The sequence below is a fragment of the Bufo bufo genome, chromosome 2 (genome assembly GCF_905171765.1).
Source record: "Bufo bufo chromosome 2, aBufBuf1.1, whole genome shotgun sequence".
NCBI classification, from domain to species: Eukaryota; Metazoa; Chordata; class Amphibia; order Anura; family Bufonidae; genus Bufo; species Bufo bufo.
This window is the reverse complement of record NC_053390.1, coordinates 401,617,791-401,633,610: the sequence shown is the minus strand read 5'-3', so window position 1 is coordinate 401,633,610 and position 15,820 is coordinate 401,617,791. Positions and strand designations below refer to the sequence as shown.

The window sequence follows — 15,820 nt, the reverse complement described above, 5'->3', positions numbered from 1 at the left end:
TCTCTGCTATGACATGAAGACAGATTCTGTGCTGACATAAGGCCAGATTCTCTGTTACGGGACCTCTCTCCTCTGCCTAGGTGCCTGGGCCTAAATATGTGACAGTGGCCTGTTCCAGTGGTGGGTGACGTGAAGCCGGATTCTCTGCTATGACATGAAGATAGATTCTGTGCTGACATAAGGCCAGATTCTCTGTTACGGGACCTCTCTCCTCTGCCTGGGTGCCTGGGCCTAAATATGTGACAGTGGCCTGTTCCAGTGGTGGGTGACGTGAAGCCTGATTCTCTGCTATGACATGAAGACTGATCTGCGCTGACATAAGGCCAGATTCTCTGTTACGGGACCTCTCTCCTCTGCCTGGGTGCCTGGGCCTAAATATGTGACAGTGGCCTGTTCCAGTGGTGGGTGACGTGAAGCCTGATTCTCTGCTATGACATGAAGACAGATTCTGTGCTGACATAAGGCCAGATTCTCTGTTACGGGACCTCTCTCCTCTGTCTGGGTGCCGGGGCCTAAATATGTGACAGTGGCCTGTTCCAGTGGTGGGTGACATGAAGCCAGATTCTCTGCTATGGCATGAAGAGAATGATTCTCTGCTGACATGAAGCCAGATTCTTTGCTATGGCATGAAGAGACTGATTCTCTGCTGACGTGAAGCCAGATTCTCTGAGTACAGAACGCTTTCCAGAATCTGGAAACAAACTGAGTCCCTCTATCGGACACCACATCAGAGGGAATGTCATGTAGTTTCACAATGTTGTCGACAAACACCTGCGCAAGAGTTTTAGCATTGGGTAGACTAGGTAATGCAATAAAGTGTGCAATTTTACTAAAACGATCGACAACCACCAAAATCACGGTCTTTCCTGAAGAATTCGGTAAATCCATGATAAAATCCATGGACAAATGGGTCCAAGGTCTGGACGGGATGGGCAATGGAAGCAGAGATCCGGAAGGCCGAGTATGTGTCACCTTAGCACGTGCACAGGTACCACAGGCTGACACATAGTCCTCAATACACTTACGCAACCCCGGCCACCAGAATCTGCGAGAGATGAGATCGATAGTCGATCTGCTCCCAGGGTGCCCAGCAAGCACCGTACAGTGATGTTCCTTGAACACCTTGTGACGTAATTCGGGGGGAAAAAACAGGACAAGAGGACAAGACCTGAGGACAAGAGTCCGGAGCATCCTCCTGTGCCTCCAACACCCTGGCCTCGAGATCAGGATAAAGAGCGGAAATAACTACCCCTTCAGATAAAATGGGACTAGGGTCATTAAACTCACCCCCCCCCAGGAAAGCTATGTGACAAAGCATCATCCGCCTTGACGTTCTTAACCCCAGGGCGGTAAGTGACGATGAAGTTAAATCTGGTGAAAAACAATGACCATCTGGCCTGCCTTGGGTTCAGTCGCTTAGCCGACTCCAAGTAGGCCAGATTCTTGTGATCCGTAATTACCGTAATATGATGAATTGCTCCTTCTAACCAATGCCATCATTCCTCAAACGCCAACTTAATGGCCAACAATTCCCTATTCCCCACATCATAATTCCTTTCAACTGTTGAAAGTTTTTTAGAGAAAAATGCACATGCGCGCCATTTACTGGGTGAAGGACCCTGCGACAATATTGCTCCTACCCCAACCTCTGACACGTCAACCTCAACAATAAATAGCTGAGACACGTCCGGTTGCACCAGAATAGGGGCCGAAGCAAAACATTCTTTCACAGCAGAAAAGGCCTGTAATGCCGCATCAGACCAGATAGAAATATCAGCACCTTTCCTAGTCATGTCTGTTAAAGGTTTAACCACCGATAAATAGTTCAAGATAAATTTACGGTAGTAGTTGGTAAACCCCAAAAACCGCATAAGCGCTTTCAGATTTTCGGGTCGATCCCAGTCCAACACGGCACTGACCTTCTCGGGATCCATACGAAAACCTGAGGATGAGAGCAGGTAACCCAGAAATTGCACTTCCTGTACAGCAAATACACACTTTTCCATCTTAGCATACAACTTATTCTCTCTTAGGATCTGTAACACCTGTTTCACATGATCCTGATGATTCTCCATATTAGGCGAATAAATTAGTATGTCATCAAGGTATACCATGACAAACCTCCCCACCAGATGATGAAAGATGTCATTGACAAAGTGTTGAAAAACCACAGGAGCATTGGTTAACCCAAAGGGCATGACCAGGTTTTCAAAATCCTCAGGGGTATTAAAAGCGGTCTTCCATTCATCCCCCTCCTTGATCCTTACCAGATTATATGCCCCCCTCAGATCCAATTTAGAGAACACCTTGGCACCAACAATCTGACTAAACAAATCCGGAATCAAAGGAAGGGGGTAAGGATCACGGACGGTAATACGATTGAGCTCACAGAAGTCCAGACATGGTCTCAGGGTACCATCCTTTTTCTTTACAAATAAAATTCCAGCAGCCACTGGGGACTTGGATGGTCTAATATGTCCCTTTGCCAAACTCTCGGTGATATACTCTCGCATAGCCTTTCTTTCGGGTTCCGAAAGATTATACAACCGAGATTTGGGCAATTTAGCTCCGGGAATAAGATTGACAGGACAGTCATACTCCCGGTGCGGAGGCAACTCCTGATTACGATTCTCAGAAAATACATCAGAAAATTCAGAAATGAACGAGGGTACAGTTTTAGTGGTAACCATAGAGAACGATGCATTAAGACAGTTGTCCATGCAAAAATTACTCCACTCGAGAATCTGTCTCGCCTGCCAATCGATGTTAGGGTTATGTTTGCTTAACCATGGTAAGCCCAACACCAACGGAGCTGGCAGACCCTCCAACACATAACAGGAGATAGATTCCTGATGCAAATCACCCACTCTTAAATGAATGTCATTCACTACCTGCGACAGGCATTTTTGGGCGAGAGGTGCTGAGTCAATTGCAAAGACAGAAATACTATTCTCTAATGCATTAGTAGTCAACCCGTGAATGCGTACAAACTGTCCATCAATCAAGTTAACTCCTGCCCCACTGTCGATAAAAGCTTTGATTTTCACAGTTTTGGACTCTAGCGCCACCTCGGCTGACAGGAGAAAACGGGTACTACCAGTAAAAGACAAAAGTAGATTTTCTTGCTGCCCACCCACACTTCCAATAGTAATTTGGGGATTAAACTTTTTTTTTCTTTGGTTTATACTAGGGTTGTCCCGATACCACTTTTTTAGGACCGAGTACAAGTACCGATACTTTTTTTCAAGTAGTCACCGATACCGAATACCGATACTTTTTTTAAATGTCATGTGACCGTTTTGGGGGATCTGTGGATCTGTGGATGACGCACTGTCATGTGGGGGATCTGTGGATGGCACTGTTATGGGGGACCTGTGGATGGCACTGTTATGGGGGATCTGTGGATGGCACTGTTATGGGGGATCTGTGGATGGCACTGTTATGGGGGATCTGTGGATGGCACTGTTATGGGGGATCTGTGGATGGCGCTGTTATGGGGATCTGTGGATGGTGCTGTTATGGGGGATCTGTGGATGGCACTGTTATGGGGATCTGTGGATGGCACTGTTATGGGGATCTGTGGATGGCACTGTTATGGGGGATCTGTGGATGGCACTGTTATGGGGGATCTGTGGATGGCACTGTTATGGGGATCTGTGGATGGTGCTGTTATGGGGGATCTGTGGATGGCACTGTTATGGGGATCTGTGGATGGCACTGTTATGGGGATCTGTGGATGGCACTGTTATGGGGATCTGTGGATGGCACTGTTATGGGGGATCTGTGGATGGCACTGTTATGGGGGATCTGTGGATGGCACTGTTATGGGGATCTGTGGATGGTACTGCTATGGGGTGGGATATCTGTGGATGGCATTGTTATGGGGTGGGGGGATCTGAGGATGGCATTGTTATTTGGTGGGGGATCTGTGGATGGAACTGTTATGGGGAGGATCTGTGGATGACACTGCTATATGTCATCCACAGATCCCCCTCATAACAGTGTCCCCCAATACACCGGGCCCCGCCGCTCACCGAAGTATTTATAAACGTGAATCCTTATCCTGTTGTTAAGTTGAACTAACGCTGCCCTCTCCCATGTTCCCCTGTATCCCCCTGTATCCCCACAGCACTTACTTAAGCTTCCATAGCAGGCAGAGCGGACGGCACCAGTAACGTCACTCACTGACGTCGCGCGCCTGCTCCGCCTGCTTCACTCATAAAGTGGGCGGAGCAGGCGCTCTACGTCAGTGAGTGACGTTACTGCTGCCGTCTGCTCTGCCTGCTATGGAAGCTTAAGTAAGTGCTGTGGGGATACAGGGGAACATGGGAGAGGGCAGCGTTAGTTCAACTTAACAACAGGATAAGGATTCACGTTTATAAATACTTCGGTGAGCGGCGGGGCCCGGTGTAAGAGTACAGTGACTGCACCGGGCCCCGCCCATAGTTACGCCCATAGTATTCTATTTATGTATCGGGGCGGGGTATCGGCGGCTGAGTACCGCCGAGAAAACTCGGAATCGGTCCCGATACCGATACTAGTATCGGTATCGGGACAACCCTAGTTTATACCTTGATGCTGCAAGTACGGACAAATATTCACAAAATGTCCCTTCTTGCCACAACAAAAGCAGACTCCTTTCACACGACCCAAGCTTTTGCCAGTAGTTCCAGGAGTAGCTCCTCCTAACTGCATAGGCTCATCACAAGGCACAACCACCCGAGTCTCTCCACCATAAGTGTCAAAGGAAGCAGTACCCTTATTGGACAGTTGAGGACCCCTAGATCTCGCCCTCAGGCGTCTATCAAGACGTACAGCAAGGGACATAGCTGCTTCCAATGACTCAGGATTTTCATGAAAAGCCAATGCGTCCTGCAGTCTCTCAGAGAGACCCTGGCAGAATTGGCTACGGAGAGCAGAATCGTTCCACTCTGTATCCGTAGCCCATCTCCTAAATTCAGAGCAAAAGGTCTCCGCAGAACGTTCTCCCTGCCGCAAACCCCGTAACTTGGTCTCGGCCTGAGAGATCCGATCCGGGTCATCATAGATTAGACCCAAGGCTCTAAAGAATTCATCCACCGACCGGAGGGACGGTGATCCGGTCGGCAGAGAAAAAGCCCAAGAGTATGGACGAAGCCTAAAGTATAATTTACATGACTCCCTGAACCGGATGAAATTGTCACCACCCCCGGAAAACCTGTCCGGGAGAACCACCTTCGGTTCAGGGCAGGCCTGGAACCCACCACCGGAACCAGCAGCCTGTGGGCTCTGAATTTGCAAAACCATCGCACGGAGGTCTGCTACCTCCAAAGTCAGATTCTGCATCTGTTCGACCAGTACAGTCATAGCATCCATAGCTGCACAGATCAGAACAAAAAATCGCGGTATTGGCTCTGGATAATGTCACGGATGTTGTAGGGGAGAACACCAAAAGACAACAAGACGGAAGGGAAAAGACACTAGGCCTCACCGCTAGGGAAGGAAAAGGGTCACCACCTATGAAACCCTGCTCCTGGCCCTAACTCCTATCCGTATGGGCACCTCTCGATGGTAGAGATGTCCATACACAGGAACCTAGAAAACCCTGGTGGCCCTCAGATGCCCTAGACTTATGACAGGGCAGAGACAACCCGCTCCTTCCCTGGTGAAGGAACCAGCGTCTCACTGAGGCCTAGTAAACAACAGAGGGGGGGGGGGAGGAATACAAAACACAACAATCGGAATACTTAACTTCTAAGGATGATGGATGATGGATGATCAGGACTTCAACTAAAACCACACTCCAGCTCTTCCAACACCAAATGAAGCTATCCAGAGCAAGGAGTGATGGGTGGAGTCAAACTAAATAGGGGAAGGTAAAGGTCACATGATCCACACCTGAACAGGAGGTGTGGACATACAAGCAACACACAGACAAAGTTAAACCAAAAGATGCTGTCAGATCACTAATGAGCAGATAATCTTTCAGATCTTCTCAAACCTGTCACCAGTGTGACAGTTCTAGAGAAAGATGCAGGTCCCAGAGGTGGGACCCGCACCAATCGGACATTGGTGACAAATCCTACTGATATGCCATCAAAATGTGAGATCGCCCAACGCCTTTGACTATTAACTACAGGACAGTAAAACAAAATGCTATCTTAATTTTACCAGGTTTGGAAGAAAGTCATCTGAAATGCACTATGAAATAAATTAAGTTTTAATGAAAAACAGTGGGTTAGCTTTCACATTTACTTACTTTTAACTTGGCGATCTGTCCTACAACTGATCCGACTGCTCCAGCAGCACTATTGACAAGAACTACATCTCCTTCCTTAGGATTGCAGATTTCCAAAAGGCCAAAATATGCAGTTAAACTAATAAAATACAGAATAGTGCTGATAAATCACAAAGTCTAAAACACACCAGTGACACAGTCAGGGGCGGACTGAGAACTTAAAGTGGCCCTGGAAAAAATACTAAAAGTGGCACCGTTTTGGAGTTTGGTCCAAATTGATGGAAGGCAGAGCCAGCAATACCATATTATACCACCCCAACAGAGCCAAATACCATAGTCCATCACAAAATACATCCCCAAAAACTTCCACTGGCTGGCCATGAGGAGGACTCAGGCGGCCCCCTAAGCATCAGCCCACCAGGAAATTTCCCTGTAAAGTCTATGGCCAATCTACCCCTAGGCACAGTACAAGCAGCGTGGGTGGGGAGTGTTATATGTGGAGAGTTGCAAGCAAAGTACTGGCATATAACACTAACTAGCTATAAACTTGACATATACGGTACACTACCTATTCTTTTATCACATGCCCCATTGATATTTAATTTAATATGGCCTATGCCCTCTACACTGTTACAGATAAAATCTATAAGTCTCAAATAGTATTATATAAGAGCTGCTGCTGCTGACTGACCACTGATGATCGAGCATGCTCGGCTGAACACCAGTTCCGCTCGAGCATCTCGTTGCTCGTCACATGGCGGTATTCGGCCGAATACCGCATTTGCTTGAGCACAATGTTCGAGTCTCCGCCCCACACGTTTCTTGGCTGCTACACAGCCAATAAACATGCAGGTAAGTACTGCCCTCACTGTAATGCCATGTTGGCTGCTGGCATTACAGTGATTGGCTGGCCGGAACGCGTCATCGGGTGCTACATAGCACCCGATGATGCATGTTCGGCTCATTCTTAGTCAGGGAGAGCTGTGCTGAGGAAGGGACAGAGAGTGTAGTGAGTGATATAAAAATATTTTTACCACCAAAACTTTTCAGAGACCTAAAAGTCCTTTTAAAGATTATTGTGTGTGGCAGCAATATCTTTTTTTAGCGCAAACTGTGCTAAATAGTGTACAATAGTTAGGCAGCTGCAGACAGCGACATTAGCTGCGCCACATCTCCTGTGTAAATTGTGCACATCCAAAAAAATCTGTAACATCTAGTGTACTTTTTCCGTAGACTGTGTCCTCTGCGGACAGTGACATTAGCTGCGCCACATCTCAAGTGTAAAGTGTGCGCATCCAAAAAATATCTGTGACATCCAGTGTACTTTTTCAATAGACTGTGTCCGCTTCTGACAGTGACATTACCAGCGCCACATATGCAGTATAATGTGTGAGCTGAAATAAATTCATCTGTGACATCCAGTGTACTTTTTCAATAGACGGTGACTGCTGCGGACAGTGACATTAGCTGCGCCACACCTCCAGTGTAACGTGTGCGCTGAAAAAATGTATCTGTGACATCTAGTGTATTTTTTACGTAGACGCTTTGGACAGTGACATTACCGGTGGTAAGTCTCCTGTATAACGTTTCCTCATCCCAAATACCTGTGACATTCCCTGTAATTTTTTATTAGCCGCTGGTGACAGCATTGAAATTATCTGCGGGTTATCTCCTGTGTGACGTTTCCACATCCCAAATACCTTTTTACATTTTTTTGTGCATACACTTCCAAATCCTACGCTACTGTACGTGTGATATACTTTCAAGCATATACAGTTGCAAGAAAAAGTATGTGAACCCTTTGGAATGATATGGATTTCTGCACAAATTGGTCATAAAATGTGATCTAATCTTCATCTAAGTCACAAGAATAGACAATCACAGTCTGCTTAAACTAATAACACACAAAGAATTAAAGGGAACCTGTCATGTGGATATTTGATTATAATCTAACTAATTATATACAATCATTAACTACTAAAAAGTGCCTTAGATGTATTCACTTACTGATGTGACAGATGGTTACCTCATAATATACACACAAAGATGCCGCATGCCGCATGCTAATGAGCTGATTGGAGTCCAGCGTGATGTCATTGAGTTTAGCGTATATTTAATTCAGAGCTATAGCCACTCCCCTGCCCACCTACTGCTGATTCCTATGGAAACAAACTGTCATTCAGCAGCAGGTGGGCGGGGAGAGTCAGGAACTCATAAATATTCATGACTCATCATTATCAGCTGGAGCTTTTCAATACAAGATGTTGGCAGATTGACTGGGTCAATTAAAGAAAATGACCCAGCATTGTGCTAAGAGAATCAGTCACTTATTTATGTTGCCCTTAGTTAGGACACCATAAAACTGGTGACAGGTTCCCTTTAAATGTTACCATGTTTTTATTGAACACACCATGTAAACATTCACAGTGGAGGTGGAAAAATTATGTGAACCCTTGGATTTAATAACTGGTTGAACCTCCTTTGGCAGCAATAACTTCAACAAAACATTTCCTGCAGTTGCAGATCAGACGTGCACAACGGTCAGGAGTAATTCTTGACCATTCCTCTTTACAGAACTGTTTCAGTTCAGCAATATTCTTGGGATGTCTGGTGTGAATTGATTTCTTGAGGTCATGCCACAGCATCTCAAACGGGTTGAGGTCAGGACTCTGATTGGGCCACTCCAGAAGGCGTATTTTCTTCTGGTTAAGCCATTCTGTTGTTGATTTACTTCCATGCTTTGGGTCGTTGTCCTGTTGCAACATCCATCTTCTGTTGAGCTTCAGCTGGTGGACAGATGGCCTTAAGTTCTCCTGCAAAATGTCTTGATAAACTGGGAATTCATTTTTCCTTCGATGATAACAATCCGTCCAGGCCCTGACTCAGCAAAGCAGCCCCAAACCATAATGCCCCCACCACCATACTTCACAGTTGGGATGAGGTTTTGATGTTGGTGTGCTGTGCCTCTTTTTCTCCACACATAGTGTTGTGTGTTTCTTCCAAACAACTCAACTTTGGTTTCATCTGTCCACAGAATATTTTGCAGTACTGCTGTGGAACATCCAGGTGCTCTTGTGCAAACTGTAAACGTGCAGCAATGTTTTTTTTGGACAGCAGTGGCTTCCTCTGTGGTATCCTCCCATGAAATCTATTCTTGTTTAGTCTTTTACGTATCGTAGATTCGCTAACAGGGATGTTAGCATATGCCAGAGACTTTTGTAAGACTTTAGCTGACACTCTAGGATTCTTCTTCACCTCATTGAGCAGTCTGCGCTGTGCTCTTGCAGTCATCTTTACAGGACGGCCACTCCTAGGGAGAGTAGCAGCAGTGCTGAACTTTCTCCATTTATAGACAATTTGTCTTACCGTGGACTGATGAACAGCAAGGCTTTTGGAGATACTTTTATAACCCTTTCCAGCAAGTCAACAATTCTTAATCATAGGTCTTCTGAGAGCTCTTTTGTGCGAGGCATCATTCACATCAGGCAATGCTTCTTGTGGAAAGCAAACCCAGAACAGGTGTGTGTTTTTTATAGGGCAGCTGTAACCAACACCTCCAATCTCATCTCATTGATTGGACTCCAGTTGGCTGACACCTCACTCCAATTAGCTCTTGGAAATGTCATTAGTCTAGGGGTTCACATACTTTTTCCACCTGCACTGTGAATGTTTACATGGTGTGTTCAATAAAAACATGGTAACATTAAATTTTGTGTGTGTTATTAGTTTAAGCAGACTGTGATTCTCTATTGTTGTGACTTAGATGAAGATCAGATCACATTTTATGACCAATTTGTGCAGAAATCTATATCATTCCAAAGGGTTCACATACTTTTTCTTGCAACTGTATAACATTTTATATGAAGAAGCCAAGCAGTAAGTGATGTCGAAGTGGCTGTGATGCTGATGGTGCACGCAGAGGCCGTGGCCCTGGGCTCATTGAAACTGTGCCTACTGCCAGAGTGCAAGAAAAAAAATCATCCACGATACCTAGCTTCATGTCCCAGTTTGCAGGGCGGCGAGGACACCACTCTTGAAGTCAGACAATTGCGACCAGGTGGTCTGTTGGATTGCAGCAGATAATGCTTCCAGTCGGTTAAGCACCACTCTGTCTTCCACCATGTCCCGTCTTGATACTCCTTCCACCATGGAGAGTCTGGCCAAACAAGTGATCCCACACTCAGATATTCCGAGGACCTCTTTTCATTGCCATTCCTTGATTTGGCCCTCTTGCCAAGCACGCTTGAAGAGGGACAGATCTTGTGCCCTGATTCCCAAACTCTTGAGCATCCACAGTCACAAGAAGATGACGTTGGGGAACGGCAATTACTGTTTAATGAGGTAGATGATGATGAGACACAGTTGCCAATAAGTGCACGGCAATTAGTGTTTTAAGAGGTTGATGAAGAGGATGAGACACAGTTGTCAATCACTGAAGTTGTGGTTAGGTCAACAAGTCAGGAGGATGAGCAGAGTGAGGAAGTGGAAGATGAGGTGGTGGACAATGAAGTCACTGACCCAACCTGGGAAGGTGAAAAGCCGAGCGAGGACAGCAGTACAGAGGGGGAGGGATCTGCAGCACCGCAACAGGCTGGAAGAGGCAGTGGGGTGGCAAAAGGGAGAAGTAGTACCACACCAAACAGGGCCGCAACTGTTCTATGAGCACCTCCTTGCGGAAATCTCCCTTGCCAAGGGGTAGGTGTTCCACAGTATGGCGCTTTTTTGAGGAAAGTGTGGACGACAAAAGAATAGTAGTTTGTAACCTGTGCAGTACCAAAATGAGCCGGGGCATGAACACTAGCAACCTCACCACCATCAGCATGATCCGCTACATGGCATCCAAGCACAGTAATAAGTGGGCCGAACGCCTAGGTCCACAATCTGTGTCTGCGAATTACACCACTGCCTCCTCTTCCCCTATGTTACGTGCTGGCCAATCCCCTGTCGAAGGCACAGGCCCGGATGCCTCTCTCCCTGCACCTGGATCTTCGGAAGCACCATCAGCGACCACAACCACTTCCGTCTAACAGTGCAGCGTCCAAATGTCCTTACCCCAGGCTTTTGAAAGCAAGCGAAAATACCTAGCCACCTACCCACAGGCCATAGCACTAAATGCGCAGCTTTCCTTTACTGGCCTTGGAAATGTTGCCATTTAGGCTTGTGGACACTGAGACATTCCGCAGTCTGATTTCGGCGGCCGTCCTGCGTTACACAGTCCCCAGCCGCCACTATTTTTCAAGGTGTGCCATGCCCGCCTTACACCAACATGTGTCTACTTAACCACAGACAGATGGACAAGTGCATTCGGCCAGGGATGCTACTGTACATTTCCCTGACGGCACACTGGGTGAATGTGGTGGAGGCCGGGAGCGATTCGTACCCCGAGATGGAACAGGTGCTACCGACGCCAAGGATTGCAGGCCCTACGTTGATTAGGGTTTTCGCCAGCACCTACGTTAGTGGCTTCAACCCCCACTTCTCTTCCTCCTCCACCTCCTCCTCCACTTCCACCTCCGAATTATCCGCCTGCAGCACCAGTCAGCCATCAGTCAGTAGCTGGAAGCAGTGTAGCTCTGCAGTGGGGAAGCAGCAACAGGCCCCTCTAAAGCTGATATGCTTACGGGACAAACAGCACACCGCCGCAGAGCTGTAGCAGGGGATAAGAGACCAGACTGAGCTGTGGCTCTCTCCACTCAACCTACAACCAGGCATGGTTGTGTCTGATAATGGCCATAACTTGGTGGAGGCTTTGGAGCTCGGCAAGCTGACACACATCCCATGCCGAGCCCACGTCTTAAACTTAGTGGTTTAGCGGTTTCTCAAAACCTACCCCAATTTGACTGAGCTACTGGTAAAAGGTACACCGCGGGTGTGTACATTTCCACAAGTCATCGACATCTTCAGCCGGTCTGTCAACTCTGAATCAGTGCTTGAAATTGCCAGCTCACCGGCTGTTGTGCGATGTGAGCACGCGCTGGAACTCGACGTTCCACATGTTGGCCAGGCTTTGTGAGCAGCAGAGGGCAGTAGTGGAATACCAGCTGCAACATGGTCGTTGCCTTTCCAGCCAGCTTCTGCTATTTACAAGCGAGGAGTGGGCATGGATGTCTGACGTCTGTGAGGTTTTAAGAAACTTTGAGGAATGAACACAGATGGTGAGCGGTGATAATGCTATTATCAGCGTAACCATTTCACTTCTGTGTCTACTCAAACGCTCGCTGCTCACAATTAAGGACGACGCTTTGCATGTGAAAGAGGTGGAAATGGGGGAAGACATTACACAGGGTGATAGCCAGACCACCCTCAGTTCGTCTTCTCAGCGTGAATTGGATGATGATGAAGAGGAGGAGGAGGAGCAGGAGATGGTTGCCTCCGCCACAGAGAGTAGTACCCATAGAAGGTGCAATACTAGAAGGTCCTTGTTAAAAAATTGCTCCAAAAAATGTCCATCTGACAACACTGGCGGCAGAGTCCGTAGTTCCTTTGGCAACCGAGGAGGGGAGACAAGGTGAACACACAGCAGTTCCAACAGAGGCAAGGCAACACTGTCCAAAGCCTGGGACAGTTTCATGACACCCCGCCAGCACCCTCACCCTGATGCGCGGCTTACTGTCACAAGGAGGGAAACATTTTGGAAGATGGTGGAGTACATAGCAAACTGTGTCAGCGTCCTCAATGATCCCTCAGTGCCTTACAACTACTGGGTGTCCAAGCTGGACACGTGGCATGAACTGGCGCTCTACGCCTTGGAGGTGCTGGCCTGCCCTGCCACCAGCATTTTGTCTGAGCGGGTATTTAGTGCTACTGGTGGCATTATAACAGATAAGCGTATCCGCCTGTCAACTGAAAATGCTGACAGGTTGACACTTATAAAAATGAACAAGGCCTGGATTGCCCCTGACTTCTCTACTACACCAGAGGAAAGTGGCAGAACATAAAGGCTCTTTAAATATGTTGTTTATAATGTACTGAATGCACTGTATTCCCATGCACCCCTTCCACCACAAAAAAGGGGATATGGTTGAATATTCCTTTTCTCATCCTCCTCCTCCTCCTCTTCCATCATATAAACATGCTTATTCGTCACATATAATTCCCTCGCATCTAATGTTTTACAGGGTCAGCTCACCGGCAGGCCCTCGCATATAATGTTTTACAGGGTCAGCTCGCCAGCAGGCCCTCAACTATAATCTTTTACAGGGTCAGCTCGCCAGCAGATTCTCACCTATAATCTTTTACAGGGTCAGCTCACCTGCAGGCCCACGCATATAATGTTTTACAGGGTCAGCTCACCTGCAGGTCCTGGCATATAATTTTTTAGAGGGTCAGCTCACCTGCAGGCCCTCAACTACAATCTTTTACAGAGTCAGCTCACCTGCAGGCCCTCTCATATAATGTTTTACAGGGTCAGCTCTCCTGCAGGCCCTGGCATATAATTTTTTAGAGGGTCAGCTCACCAGCAGGCCCCCACCTACAAGTCCAGTCTCACTATCCAAGAGTCTGGTCAACACAATCCTCACCACCGGGAGCCGCGTAACTAGTTATCACGGAGGAGTCTCGTTCATTATCAGAATTAACCAGACAAATCGCTCCACCAACCAAGAACGTCCATGCACCACCACCCACAGAATCGAGAAAGTGCTATCAATCTGTTAATCCTTTCCGTGTTTGGGCTGGGTGAGGTTTCCTGTGTTGAGTCAAATTAAGACGCAGGTTCCACTCGTGGTGGAGCCCTTCTGTCAATTCCTTTAAGTTTCAGCTTTGCACCCATACTCCTCCCGGAAACCAAAGGCTTTGGTTTCCCGGAAGCTGCTCGGCGGGTCATGGGAATAACGCTGCCGGATAGCCGGTCGGCATCGTTTATGGTCGGAACTATGACGGTATCTGATCGTCTTAAAACCTCCGACTTTAGTTTTTTGATTAATGAAAATATTCTTGGCAAATACTTTCACTTTGGTTAGTCTTGCGCCGGTCCAATAATTTCACCTCTAGTGGCGCAATACAGATGTCCCCGGCCGTCCCTGCTAATCATGGTCCCAGTTCCGAAAACCAACAAAATAGAACCGGAGTCCTTTTCCATTATTCCTAGCTTAAGTATTCAGGCAACCCAGCCTGCTTTGAACACTACAATTTTCAATGGTCAGCTTAACAACAGGCACTTTCCCATAATTTTTTAAATGGTCAGCTTAACAGCAGGCCCTCAAACAAAATGTTTGAGAGGGTCAGCTCGGCAGCATGCCCTAAACCATAATTTTTTTGATGGTCAGCTCAGCAGCAGGCCCTCGCCCTTAATGTTTAAGATGGTCAGATCAGAAGGCCCTTGCTCTAAATGTTTTATAGGGTCAACAGCAGGAAAGAATGTTTCCTAACAATTTCCTCTAAAATCGATTTTATCTTTGGCTTTGTGCGTATTATTGTCAGTCTGTAAAAGTGGCGTACTACTCGGACAACATCATTCCCAGCAGCGACCTAGGAATCCAAGATGCATCCAGACATCCTCCCAATGCTGTTCCAGAACCATTTTAGTGGTGTTTCCATCAATTTCTGACCTTTTCCTATGAACCAGGGGGTGCCTGGTTTAATGCTCGGGTTCTCCCATTGACTCCCATTATGCTCAGGTGCTCGGTAGAGCACCCGAGCATCCCGATGTGTTCAGCCAGAGCACCCGAGCACTTTGGTGCTCGATCAACACTAAAGTCAACATGTCTGTCACTACTTTATTCCGTCTTTAGAAAGGCTAGCACAAATAACCTGTCAGGTTCCCTTTAAAATTCCCTCAAAATCAAAACTGCCCTGTGTAAACCAGATTGAATTAACATTAAATAAAAGCTTACCCAGGCAGGCCTACTGTTCCAAGAGCCAGTGATCTGGGCAGAGATCCAGGCCATTCAGAAGGCAGTGGACGCAGATCTTTGCCGTTAGATATAAAGTGTGTTGTCCAGCCAGAGTTTCCAACATAATATTCACCCACTGTGAATGCTGAATTTTTGCTTTCTATTATCCTAAATGACAAAAAAGTTTTTTTACAATTTTATTAATGACTGCTACTGTATAAAACTGTTTCTAAATATGTTGGGTAGAAAAGATGAGGCAGACAAAGTACATTTATGATTACTTTAATGTTACAGGTCTTTAAACATGAACAACCATGTCTAGAAAGATGCATATGTCGTATGATTCATAGTTAGCCAGTTTCAATACTACTACTACTACTACTACTACTACTACTACTAATAATAATAATAATAATAATAATAATAATAATAATAATAATTCAGCTATGGATAGTAAAAGTATAATCTATTGTACGGTATATTCAGATTAGTTATCTTCCAAGAGAGCTGTCTCTGTGGTTCCACCTAGTGCAGACAGATGCCCTAGTTAATGTCCAAAATTTAGCAGGCCTTGCAAGACAAAAAAATATTACACCAGGAGCCTTCTTCAAAAGGAAAAAAAAGGACCAATCAGTAAATAACTGTTTCAGTGTTGTTGCCTCTTGTCAGTACAGAGTAACAGAACCGGGTGCTTGATTAGCCTGCTGTGAGGTCTTTGACATAAGGTAGGTCTTGAGAGTACTAGTGTTCTCCTTGTGAAGAACACCAG

The 15,820-nt window shown here is 46.5% G+C and overlaps 1 protein-coding gene across 3 annotated transcripts in view; it reads right to left on the bottom strand.

Moving 5' to 3' along the window:
* Window positions 1–15,820, bottom strand: part of LOC120989268 (prostaglandin reductase 1-like) — a 181,541-nt gene that overhangs the window by 97,019 nt on the left and 68,702 nt on the right. For all 3 annotated transcript variants that reach the window (XM_040417258.1, XM_040417259.1, XM_040417260.1), the window contains 2 exons: window positions 15,052–15,219; window positions 6,239–6,356 (listed from right to left, as the gene is read on the bottom strand). In XM_040417258.1, the coding sequence (XP_040273192.1) occupies window positions 6,239–6,356; window positions 15,052–15,219 (286 nt within the window). The remainder of the gene's footprint in view (window positions 1–6,238; window positions 6,357–15,051; window positions 15,220–15,820) is intronic.